We start from the raw sequence: 12,424 nt of genomic DNA, 5'->3' as shown, positions 1-12,424 counted from the left end.
ACAGGGAGGCGTGTGGCATCATCTACAGGGAGGCGTGTGGCATCATATACAGGGGGGCTGTAAATAGTGTCTAGGTGAACATGTGACCTTCCTTTGGTTGTTTTCAGGGGGTTGGGACAAAAAAAGCCTGACCAATGAAATTCATCCGTTTTTTTAACGGCCATGAAAAACTGATGCAAAATGGATGTCAAACGGCCATTAAAAACGGACAGATGGACTTGAAATGGATGAAAATTTAGAGTCAAACTGATGCAAAATGGCCATGAAAAACTGACAGTTGATCAGTTTTAAATGGACATTTTTTTTCACTGTCGTGTGAATAAGGCCTTAGTGTCTGATTTTAAAGGCTGACCAATACAGACCCTTAATGGAGGGACAGAAAAAACGGACTGATCAAAAAAAAAAACGACACTAAGGTTACATTCACACGACCGTGAGAAAAAAATGTCCATTAGAAACTGATCAACTTGTCAGTTTTTCATGGCCGTTTTGCATCAGTGTGTCTCTAAATTTTCCCCCATTTCCAGTCCGTCTGTCCGTTTTTAATGGCCGTTTGACATCTGTTTTGCATCAGTTTTTCATGGGAATTAAAAAAAAAAACTGATGAATTTCATTGGTCAGGCTATTTTTGTCCCAACCCCCTGAAAACACCCAAAGGAAGGTCACATGTTCACCTAGACACTATTTACAGCCTCCCTGTGGATGATGCCACCCAGCCTCCCTGTGGATGATGCCACCCCCCCACCCCCTGTGGATGATGCCACACAGCCTCCGCAGAACCCGCGAGACTAACGACCAGACCAGGAGAAGTCGGCGCTGAATCGGCGAGTGTGTCGAGCCGCCGATAGCCAGCAAGGGAACTAGTAGTTCCCTTGCAAATCCTCATGTCACAGATACGTTTTTAATGGTTGCTGCATGTATTGACAGCCGTTAAAAACTGATCCATTGACCTCTATGGGGGCCGTCAAGCTATTTAAAACGGCCAAAAATAGGACGTCCTATTTTTTTGACGGCCATTATTCACGGGCCGTTAAAAAACCGGCCGTGTGAATACACCCATACAACATCATTGTTCTGAAAATGGCCATGTGACTGCTATTAAAAGAATGGCCGTCACACGGCCATTTATCACGGTCGTGTGAATAAGGCCTAAATCGTAACTTTTACTTTATTATTGATGAAAAAAAGGAGGTAGTCCTGTAAAAAAATGGGTGGGTCAAAGAAATGCTATAGGGGAAACAAATCACCCTGCCTAAACAGAGCAACGCCGCTACCGCCGCCCCGACCTCTGACATATACCCTAGACGCCCTGTTAATGGCCTATCCGATTTGATAGTCTAGAGAATGGGTGGGGTGTAAACACACAGTGAGATTTAGTGTAATACCAATAGGTCAAAAAAAAGAAGAAAGAAGCAGCAGTGCAGTATTCCGATAAATAACATACTGGCCTATATCCCTCAAGGATGTAGAAGGTGTATTGTAGAAAGTAATCCTACACACATTCTACCTTCCTGATTTCATTGGCCTTATGTTTCTCTAATAGGAGGTACTGCACATAAAAAAAGAATCTAAGTAGGTACAGATGATAATCACCGTTCCAACGCGTTGCCCCATGTAAAATGACAGGTTCATCAGGGAACCACACAATCAAAATAACAACAGGTTGCCACCAGGATAACTGGTGCAACCGGACAGAAAAGCTGGATCAAGGAGCTGTTATAATGTATAAGCTGCCCAATATACTTGACAGGTGAACAGGGAAAAATAGAAAACACTTCAGTAGTCATAGTGTTGTCTGTGTTATTTGTATGTTGCTACTCCCGACCCCTGTCACCATGTCAAGTCTGCCCCAGATCGCTGGTAGGTCTGATCATGTCCAGTGGAGATAGTCCAGAGATGAGGATGGAGATCCCTCACTGTGGATGGTAATGGATGTGCTGATGATAAGGAATAAGGGACAACACAGACCCTTAACCACAAAAACCTTGTAGAAATATAAACTACTATATATGTACGACTATTATAATGGAGATGGTTTAATCATCCTGTTAATGTACGTGTAACTGGCAGGATGGGGTTAATTAAAATGTCTTCTGGTGTAACTTGACTGCACTTCGGATATTGTAAAACATTAGGTTGTGGTGTCGAGGAGCATCCGGATTAGGCAGCGGGGGCGTGACATGTTCATCCTGACTCCTTGCGGCGTGACGCTGGTCATTGATTGGGATTCATGTTCATCATAGACCACCCCTTACAGATTGGCGCTCATCGCCGTGGGTCCGGCTCTCGGCACACTGCTGATTTTGCTGGAGGAAGCTGTGGCCTCCCTCCAGCAATGCACTCAAACTATCCATGTACCAGAGTGGGAGCCACTTTTTCAGAGGGTCCTGGGCCTAATAGGGCATACTCTTGACATTGGTTACACTGTAACGCCGTTAAGCAAAACCGTTTTGTTTTTGGCTCTTGGCGCAGTGGAAAAGTTTAGTATAAATCTGTATCCCCAGATGTAAAGCACATAAATTATAAAATAAAAGTTAAAGATAAATGCACGATTACCAGAAAAAAAAGCTTGACATATCCTACCTAAGGCATTTAAACATTATAAATGTGATTTGTGGTTTGCAGAACTCTTACAAGAAATAATAAAAGTCGCCGTATGAAGTGACATACTTTTTTTTTTTTTTCTTTCCTCTCCAGATTTTCGGAATCTGCTTGGCTCAGAATCTAGTTAGTGATATTAAAGCTGTGAAGGCAAACTGGTGACATACTGCCCTGTGTGCTGCTCAGCCTGGCACCTCTGGACACTGGAGCCCGCCTTACGGGACTGCACTGTAACCTCACAGAGACTCGGCATTGGACTTTTCCAGGAATGCCCCCTCCTCCTAATAGTATTTTGTGGCAAGTTGGTGGATGAAGGTGGTCAAACGGCTTTTATTTTTCCTTCTGCTGTGTTCTGGTTGGAGGTTGATGCCATATTCTGTGACATGAGTTCCCAGTTCCTGTCTGGGCTTCCTTCCCTCCCTGGGCATGGAGGGGCTGGCATTGGAAGCCATAGTGTAAATAAGTGCATGTACGATAAAAACGGGCAGTGTGACGGTGATTTATATTTATAAATATAGTATATATATCTATATAACAAAGTGAAAAGACTCGACACACCGTTTCCGCCAACTTCTGATGAAGGGACCTCTCATGGCACATGATTACTTTATGGTGTGGGGTGCCAGAAACCTTCCCCCTGTATTGTCCGACACTGGAGCCCGTGCAGCTTAATGAATCATTCAGTGCCCAGAGCTGCCCATGCAAATTTTTATTAAAGGGCATTTTTTTTATTTTATCCTATATTAAAGATGGGTTTAACATGAGGGTATTGGACATGCCGGCTGTGGCAGAAGCACATCAAAGAAGGCTGTGGAACGAGTCTTCAAAATAAAGGTTGGCGTACCTGTGGCAGAACTGCCAAGTAGCTGTTGGCGCAGACTGATATGGAGAGTATTATTTGTCACGTGAGGTGACCTTTTTAACCGTCATATATTTTAAAGCCACAGCCCCAATACCCGCTTCAGAGAGAACCCCGGTTGTACATGACATTTGAATGTGCATTGATCAATACACCCACATGACAGCCATGAACACTGTGGCTATCCCGTCCAGTTTATATGCCATGGTAGATGCTAATGTATGAATTGTTTACTGAAGTCTTAATAGATTATTGTTTTTATTAAAGTGCCCACAGCCTGCTGCATTCTCACTACAATGTCAAAACGGGATGACTGCACAAGAACGGAACGTCTAGGTTGTGTTCCGCACCCTTCAATAGCGATGTCTGGTTTTTATATCGGGGGTGTTTTGAATGACCTTGCCATTATTAATTATTGTTAACGTCTTATTGTCTGTTTTTGTGGCAATGTTTTTTTTTTTTTCAACCTTTGGGCATAAAACACAAACGTCCATTTAACCCCTTGCAGCCCACGTGTGATGATGATGACTATATGTGTATTGCACACTTTTGCCTTTTGATAAATGTACTGCACAGCCATGTGGTTCCCTTCTTAGGCTACATGGAGAAACCGGCATTCCAAATCGTAAACTCCTTGTACAGGAAAAAGTCTGGACCGCAAGATGGAGATTGGAGTCCCTATTTTATTTTTCCGCTTTATATTTATTCAGGGACATTTACTTCTAGTTAGGTCAAATAGACTTCTTGAAAGTGATAACGGTGCAGATTGATCGGGGGATGGGGTGGGATCATCATTCGATCATAGGTATATATGATCAGATAGAATAGTACTCTAGCTTTGGGGATAAATATTAGCCTCTATAAAGCGATCACAGTGATGTATACTAAAAAACAGTAGCAAAAACTGAATCTTATTATTATTCGACATTCTCACCCTGCGGTTTTTCTGATATCTATGCACTGCAGCGTAAACTGTATAGCTTGTATGTAAACCGATGGAAAGTTCCATGCCACCTACCTCTATACACAGCTTGTCTACTGAAGAATATGGACACCGAGGAGTTAATAGTGCCATATGGAATGAATTCACACATTGCCCCTATTTAACATAAATTACTTGAGTATAATCTAGAAAATCTGTACGGGTTTTCAATATTCTCTTTCGGATCTGCCACTCGAGAGTCTTCACATTTGTGAATAGTGAACATTTCTCCCCGACAGTCACTACTTTTATTTTATTCTGTTGCCCCGGAACGTGTGTTTCTAGCTAGACAAAATGTTAGGCGAGCGATGCCTTTTACTTTTCTAGAGGTAGATGTCTGGTAAAGTGCTGCTTTTTTATTTTAACTGGTGTCCCTTAAAATTGTGAATGTTTTCAGAATGTGTGAGTTGCAGTTCTGAAATGACAAGTCATCTCTCCGATCGTCCACACGTCACACTGCTGCAGCGGAATTCAGGGGATAATCAGGAATTCACGGTGCAATGTTACTGTATAAATTGTTTATGAAAAATAAAGTTCACAAAGCTTGTCTTCTGGTCTTCTTGTCCATTCTTAAATTTAGCATGCTATCGCCACTAGAGGGAGCTAATCGCTTGCATTAAAATATATACAGAACATTCACTCACTAGCAGCAATCTTCTACAATTTTTAAAAAAAATCCTGATATTTGCTACAGAAAATTGGTAATCCTATTAATTAATTAATGGATGATGATACGGACAATTAGCGGATGACTAATTTATAGATTCCTAGGAGTAGAGTTTGCCTTGGGGTTGTGCGACCTGAGTGCCTTAGCCGCCCTTGCTGATGGGCGTGTCTTAGACAGCCTGCCATCTGAGGTTTGTGACCATCATGAATCTTAATCTTAATATTAATTTATATCATTATTACAAACATACAGTGACTAAACAGCTCTATACCTGTAGACCATGATCTATAATAAAATAGTATTATTTGATTAGTATATTTGCTTAAATGTGTATTCCCATCTTGGACATTTATGGCATATCTAGAGGATATGCCAAAAATTTCTGATAGATTCGGGTCCCACCTCTGGGACCCACACAGAACCCCCTAAACCCCGTTCTAGCTTACTCTGCTCCCACTGCCTCCCGGACACTTCCTGCTTAGGTGGTCGGGTGTTATGGAAACAGCTGAGCTATGCTGCTTCCGTAACTCCCATAGAAGTGCATGGGAGTCCCGGAAACAGTGTAGCACGGCGATCAATGCAAGTTCTGGAACTCAGGAGATCTGGAAACAGCATAGTTTGCCATGCTATGCTGTTTCCATGACTCCTATTCACTTCTATTGGAGTTCCGGAAACAGCGTAGGTCAGTGAGCTTGGCTGTTTCTGTAACTTACTAATAGAGCTGTGCTGGGTCTAGTTGGGCCCAGCTGCAGTCTGCTGATAATGCCATCCCGGTGATCATGTGACCAGTCACATGATCACTGGGACGATTAGAGGCAGTGGTCGCGATCCAATTAGGTATACTCCCAAACTGTTATTCTCTTGGAGCGTTATAGAAAGCTCAAACTGTCCTAGTTGTAGATCATCTTCGGCTGATTTTATGCACCTACTGTGGCGGTGCCAGAGACTACACCGTTTTTGCCAGGAAATTTTGTCCCATCTGTCTCTGTGTTTTGATATCGATGCGCCTGCTCCCGTGTTATGTATTCTAGGGTCAGATGTAGGTCTTGTTGGTCAACCTAAGTTAAAAAATATTGTCGTCTTGGGCCTTCTTTTGGCAAAAAAACCCCCCACTAATCCTGAATAAAGTTGCTATTGTAGATAAGCGCCGGGACCCATTTCTTTCCATTGAAAATGAAAGACTTGGACGACACTAATTATGAAATAGATGGAAGAAATGCTAATCCAAATTATTATTTATTTTTGTTTGTTTTTTTTGCTCCGGATGCTGAAATGGGGGCTGTAGGGGGCTGATATGGATGTTGTTTTTATACTCTGTTTTCATGTGTGTTTGCATAATCTGTTAACTTTTGCTGTATGTTATATTGAAAAAAAAAAATTAATTAAAAAATCCTGCTGAAGTACATCTGGTGCAGCTGCCCATAAATCCAACCCTTCTATCTATAATCTGCTATCGTATAATCTGCTCCACGCAAAAGGGACAGGACTCCATTTATATTGCACTCAAAACCATAGGCTGTTTGTATTTTTAACTCATGACTCTCAATGGGAGTTCATAAACTAAAACAAAAAAGTCAAAGCGCACAGTGTGAACCCAGCCATAATCCCAGACCCATTGACAACGATGAAAAGTGTGTTGCTTTAAAATCTTATAGTAGCCACCGAACAAATTATGCAACTATTTTTTGTAAATCACGACCCTCTTTCACAAGCCTAATGGGTAGACCCTATGAAGCACATCATGAGAATGGTGTAGGGACTATGATCTGCAATAAGACGAACACCACTTTAGCATTTGACAGGATCTGGCTATCATGGTTCCAACTTGGACCCCTCACAGGAGATCCCCAGTTGGATACTAGCCAGGTAACTTCTACATATGGACTTGCCTCTCCAGGGCACTTGGGCCTCCATCCCCAATACCCCTCCTTTCTCTTTATCCCCTTTTGTTCAATTCCTATTTTGATTTGTTTGAGGCCATTTATATACCACTGGTTTTGCTCATCAGTGTGTGACTAAGGCCTTGGTCAGACGAGCGTGTCTTGCGTCCATGAATAACGGGCCGTATTTAACGCATTTCAGTTCAATTTGCCATCAGTGTGCATTTTGTGTGGCACCAGATTTTAATGTCTGTTTTGGTGCACATTTACTAAGGTATTTTGTGTGATCAAATCTTTGTTTTCCCTGTGCACTGAATAACTGCAAACACCTGAGTACCCACACACACCCACGTAGCAGATTTTCTACAACGAATTGGCAGCAAACTGTTGTAACTTTTTGCAGATTTTGCTGCCAATTTACTGTGTATTTCACCCCTTCTACATTGAAATCCGTTTAAAATCCACCATGAACTATGAGAATTGGAAAATCTGCAGCATGTGGATGAGATTTATTCAAATCTCATCCACACGGCTAGTACTGTACTGCGCTCTGAATTTTCTGCCCTGTGTGCAGGAGGCCACCGAAGTCAACAATAAGTCACACAGAAATATGTGTCGTGTCTGACTGTGGCTAATGGATGTGAGTTTGTCTCCGCTTGTTAATGGTTCTAAACCTGTCCCAACTGTAGGCTAACCTGTATAGCTTCAGCTTTGCCTTCACACTTTTAGTAGACGACCACTGAAATCTATAGGAGTAATGTATCAACGGTTTTGCGTGATTTTTGTGCCATTAAAATCGCAAATTTTGGTGACTTTCTCTCGCCACTTTTCAAAGTAATGGAAAAAGTGGGTGGAGTTAGCAAAAGGGAACGGGTCCACCAACACATTGACAGATTTACTATAATTAAAGCCAGAAACTGGTATAAATTATAACGCAAATCTACGCCAGCTCATAGTGTAGATTTCAATGTGTGTCGCATGGACAGCCAAAGATGCGCTCAATTTTGAAAAAACACAACCTCACATCCATTGGCTACAGCCAGTCACATGACACACATAATTCATGTGACATCAGACATATCTTAGACTTCTAAGGCACACAGGACGGAAATGCTGCTGTTTTCTGTGAGAGAAATCCGCAGCAAATTACAGTCTCAACCAGGTTGATAAGATTAGAACAAATCTCAACCACATGCTGCAGAATGTTTTCTGCACGTATATCCGAGCATGCTGTGGATCTTTAGATCTGTGGCATGCTCCGTGGATGTTCAAGCGGATTTCTCTTTTAGGCTGACTCCACATGAGGTGGATACGCTACATAATAGAATTCAACATATCCGCCCTCTGCGCCGCAGGGAATTCCGGACTAAAAACTGCACCAAATTACTGCGGTTTTTCGCCCGGAATGTCCACTGCGGAAAACTGCATCACTTTTCATCACAGGAGACCGCTGAAGCCTGTGATTGGCTGCAGCGGTGGTCACATGGAATGAAGAGTCATCCAGGCCGGCCTCCTGGGATGAGGTTTCATCCCATGTGACTGCTGCTACAGCCTGTGATTGGCTGCAGTGGTCGCTTCAAACGAAATGTCATCCCAGGAGGCTGTGCTGGAGGGAAGAACACAGACTTCTGGGTAAGTATGAGATTTTTATTTCTTTTTTCTAGAGTTGCATCTTTTTGCGGTGGAATTGCTGCGAACCTGCGGCAAAAAAAACGCAACAACCGCTACTTGTTTTACCTCCCCTTTAAATTTAATGGGGAAATCCCACAAAAAAATAAGCAGCATTTACGCAAATACAATTAACATACTGCAAAATAAAATTCCGCACTACATGTCAATCTGAGAGGTTTTTCCGCTCAGTATTTACAGTGTGTGGATGAGATTTGTTTTATCTCATCCACTTTGCTGTTACTGCATTTGCTGCAGATTTTCTGCAACAAATTCCGTTGCAAAAAAACCTCAATATTTCCGTTGCGTGTGAACTGACCCTTAATATGGAAGGGGTGAAATCCGCTGTGAATCTGCAGTCGAAAAACCTACAAAAATCCGTCACATGTGTGCCATAAGTCTAAGTAAATTTGCTCTCATGAGTTTTTCAAGATATTGTTTATAACAGGCATGATAGTGATATATGTGCATTTAGTGAATGTTGTCTACTAGCCCCAAGTTTATTGCTGCAGAAGAGACTGAAGAGAATTTCTAGTTACGCCTCATGCACACGACCGTGTGTGCCGTCTGAGTCCCGTCAGTGATCCGAGTTAAGTTAGGACATGTTCTATCTTTTCTCGGATCGGAGACTCGGACCGTTTTTCACGGACCGATTCACCCGATAGAGTGGCACAATGGTCGAATGCATGAGGCATTAGAGGTTTTACTTTGTATCTAAAGCATACACCGTTGTTGAAACTTTTGACAACTTTTTCTGTTCATACACGTTTTGTAGTGTGACAGGTGTTAACTTGCTGCAATTATTTCCATATTTTTTTTTGTCACTTCTATTGATGATACTGCACATGTTTTTTGTACAAATTTCAATTGTTCTCCCTGATATTCGTGAGGTTTTGCTAATTTTTTTCATCTTGCTAAAGCATTGTACGAACGTGTGAAGCTGAAGACGAAATATCAAGATTGTAAGATAAAAATAAAACAAACAAAAAGCTGTAACTTATATTAGTCATATACTAACTAATCAAAGAAACTCAAACATGGTGGTAAAATGTACCCACTGACCTCTAAACGAGTAGAAAAACAAAATCTTGTTTTTCTCACTGGAGTAATGGCTATTTCAACTAAACTTCCCTTTAGGGCTCATGCACACGACTGTTGTTTTGCAAGCCGAATAACACGGGTCCTAGTGACTTTGACCGCGGCATCTAAGTGGTTAAATGGCCAAGATCCAAGTTATCTTCAATCCTGGCTGTTACATTGAAGTGTCAGCTGTAACATACAGCCAGCACCCACCGAGTATTGAGCTGGCTCATCCTGTGAGCCCGCTCTATACTCTTCCTTCCCGGCCATAATGTGCAGTTACATCAAATATCGGGAAGGGGTTAAACATCCTTGGACTCTACTTAGTAGAGATGAGCGAATTGTTTCTAATCAAATTTCATTTCAATACGATTCAGTACGAATTTCCCAAATGTTTCAGATTTGCCAAAATCCGAAACGTTTTCTGGTGCATGAATCCGCAAAAAAGATTATTAGGAAATAGATGAGAGGTGATAAAAATAAATAAATACCATTCTCATCTGGTTTTCTGTACCGACGCATCCCTGCCAGCCTCCTGGAAATGTCAATTTGTCCCACATGCCAAACGCAGGCTGCAGCGGTCACATGGGACAAAACGACGTAATCTCAGGAGGCCGCCAGGGACGTGTCGCGGCAGCGATCACATGGGACAAAACAATGTTGTCTCAGGAGCCCGGAAGAAACACGTTGCTACGGGAGACCAGGGGAGATGGTTAGGGTATTTTTTTAGGAGTGGAATCGCAAGTGTCCTGATTGTCCTATTTGATGTCTTCTAGGGCTGGATCCAACTTGGATACATACAGGCCAATTAGGGTACTTGCGATTTGCGCAAAATTTATTCGGATTCAATTGGACAGCCGATTCAAGAGAATCAGCCCTGAAGTTTCAGAAAATTAGCTCATCTCCACTACTCAGAAATAAAGAATAGAAAAAAAAAATATTAGAAGGGTGCTATTTTTTTGATGACTGTTTCTCTTTTAAAAAAATATATAGAATGTGTTAATTAGGCCAATAATATATAGATACAAAAGCTGTAAGCAGAGAAAACACTGAAACAAAATAATGCATAGAAGCAGGGGCGTAGCTAAAGGCTCATGGGCCCCGATGCAAAAATTCTTACTGGCCCCCTCCCCGCAAACTTCTCATGGCCGACGGTCCGCAGCTTACAGCTGCATCGCTGGGTCTCCTAAGTGACCCAACAATGCAGCACTAGCAGCCGGGGGCGTCACTAAGGCTGGGTTCACACACCCTATTTACGGACGTAATTCGGGCGTTTTAGAATTGAATTACGTCCGAAAATGCGGCTCAAAAGCGTCGGCAAACATCTGCCCATTCATTTGAATGGGTCTTACGATGTTCTGTGCCGGCGGTCATTTTTTTTACGCGCCGCTGTCAAAAGGCGGCGCGTAAAAAAGACGCCCGCGTCAAAGAAGTGCCTGTCACTTCTTCAGACGTAAATGGAGCCGTTTTCCATGGACTCCATAGCATAACGGCTCCAATTACGTCCGTAATGGACGCAGCGAAAAACGCATGCACATGCCATTACGGCTGAAATTACGGTGCTGTTTTCTCCTGAAAACAGCACCGTAATTTCAGCCGTAACAGACGCTGCCGTGTGAACATACCTTCAGGGCTTAAAATGTCAGGGGAAATAGCCCCAATACATATGTGTCCGCCCAAAAAAAATGTGTGTATATGAGACAGCATAGCATAACTATAGCACTACGACCCTATAAACTATGGATAGGATTAGATACATTGGCTCAACAGACAGTATCACACATGATAGGATTAGATGCAGTGGCCCAGCAGACAGTATCACACATGATAGGATTAGATACAATGACTCAGCAGACAGTATCACGCATTATAGGATTAGATACAGTGGCTCAGCAGACAGTATCACACATGATAGGATTAGATGCAGTGGCCCAGCAGACAGTATCACACATGATAGGATTAGATACAATGACTCAGCAGACAGTATCACGCATTATAGGATTAGATACAGTGGCTCAGCAGACAGTATCACACATGATTGGATTAGATACAGGACTCAGCTCGCTGACATTTAGTCTCCAGCGCTAGACCCAGGATAGGTAAGAATAATAATTTTGCTTCTTTATGTGTTACTGATTATTTTTGTGTGTTTGTGTTTTTTTACAGGTTCGGTTGTTGGACTTCAGATTCGAGGACTTCAATGACGGCGTTTTTTTTATTCTCAATAAAATGGTTAATGAGGGTTGTGCTTTTTTATTTCAATAAAATATTTTTTCTATGTGCTTGTATCTTTTTAAACTTTATCATCACCACCTTAGTAATGGCCGCTGGCTGATTGACAACCTCCATTACTAAGGCGAGGCTTAATGTTAGCAGGTGCAGAGGCTACACTAACCCCCATTATTACCCCGGTACCCACCGCCACCAGGAGTATTTGGAAGAGCCGGGTACGAACCAGTACCCGACCATCTGTAGTGACGGGCAGGCACCGGGGTGGCCGCAGGCTGGTAGTATTAGGCTGGGGAAGGCCAAAAACAGTGGCCCTTCCCACCCTTGTAATGCTGCCTGCTGCTGCTGTGTTGTATATGGCTGGTTATGAAAATTGGGGGGACCCCACATCGTTCTTTCCAATTATTTTTTTTTTAAATGACGTGGGGTCCCCCTATTTTTCATAACCAGCCAGATAC

The 12,424-nt window shown here is 42.4% G+C and overlaps 1 protein-coding gene across 1 annotated transcript in view; it reads left to right on the top strand.

The window, feature by feature from the left end:
* The window catches only part of TSPAN17 (tetraspanin 17), a 64,597-nt gene extending 59,608 nt beyond the window's left edge, over positions 1–4,989 (top strand). Inside the window, exon 8 of the mRNA XM_075856632.1 lies at positions 2,698–4,989. Within this exon, the coding sequence (XP_075712747.1) occupies positions 2,698–2,763 (66 nt within the window). The 3' untranslated portion in view covers positions 2,764–4,989. The remainder of the gene's footprint in view (positions 1–2,697) is intronic.
* Positions 4,990–12,424: the final 7,435 nt, after the last annotated feature.

The sequence above is a fragment of the Rhinoderma darwinii genome, chromosome 3, assembly GCF_050947455.1.
Source record: "Rhinoderma darwinii isolate aRhiDar2 chromosome 3, aRhiDar2.hap1, whole genome shotgun sequence".
NCBI lineage: Eukaryota > Metazoa > Chordata > Amphibia > Anura > Rhinodermatidae > Rhinoderma > Rhinoderma darwinii.
Note: the sequence above shows the minus strand (reverse complement) of the source record. Positions and strands in the feature narration are given on the sequence as shown.